At 42.8% G+C, this 912-nt stretch overlaps 1 protein-coding gene across 1 annotated transcript; it reads right to left on the bottom strand.

Annotated features, from left to right (window-relative positions):
* LOC144434130 (glycine N-acyltransferase-like) lies at positions 1-912 on the bottom strand. The gene has a single exon (XM_078122586.1). The coding sequence runs from the start codon at positions 910-912 to the stop codon at positions 1-3; it is 912 nt and encodes a 303-aa protein (XP_077978712.1).

Raw genomic sequence — 912 nt, forward strand, 5'->3', positions numbered from 1 at the left:
CTACAGTTTGGAGTCTACGGAAATGTAATTGTTAGAAATCTTTCTGAAATATGTACGATTAACTTGATGCACGACAGGGATGTCGAGTGGTGATTTCTTGATTGTATGCTGTGTTGGTGCGTTATCATCTTCTGTGATGAAGCACAACTTGTAACCATACTCGGGGAGTCGTGACGTCATTTGCGAGTGCATCTGCATTAATTTCATATTCCTGAACTCCGGTAAGGTATAGGCAAAACCGACGACCCCGTGCTGCTTGACCATAGACCAAGACACTGGGTCATCCCGATCAGGTGTATAAACAGCGATAGACGGAAACTCTTCGATTATTTTACGAATAATCGGAGCAGAGGTCATTGAGGAAAGGAAAGTATTCGATGCAACAAGTCCTGCATGTTCAGGCTTGAGTGATGCTATTTTATATCCTGGTGGGGGTGCTGGTGCGTTCCTTTGCATATGTGCTATGGTAGTTTTGTCGAAATTGGCAACGTATAAAGGCCGGGCAAAGTTCTTGCGTACTTTGTACCCATTTGCCTTCATGTACTCGGTAATAGTCGGGAGAAATTTACCATTAAAATCCTCGAACAAGATATTGTTGGTATGGTATCTACCGTCCAGTCCTCGCCCTTCAGCAACACCGACTTGGTGTAGCAATGATTTCAGTCCTCGTTGGTCTTCACAGTACACGAACCAAGAACCGTCGTCAATATTATCAGTTAGTGCACTTGGAGAGTGACATAGTACCGTTGTACAATTCACCATACTGACGTCATCAACAAATACCTGTGTTTTATCCCATTTCTTGTCTCGAACATGTCTCACAAGATAATACACAAGTAAAGATTCTGGTTGTTTGGTCTCCAGGTGACGTAAAAGAAGTCCAAGGATTTTTGGATCTGTAGATATATCCAT

This window comes from Glandiceps talaboti, chromosome 4 (assembly GCF_964340395.1).
Source record: "Glandiceps talaboti chromosome 4, keGlaTala1.1, whole genome shotgun sequence".
Classification (NCBI taxonomy): domain Eukaryota; kingdom Metazoa; phylum Hemichordata; class Enteropneusta; family Spengelidae; genus Glandiceps; species Glandiceps talaboti.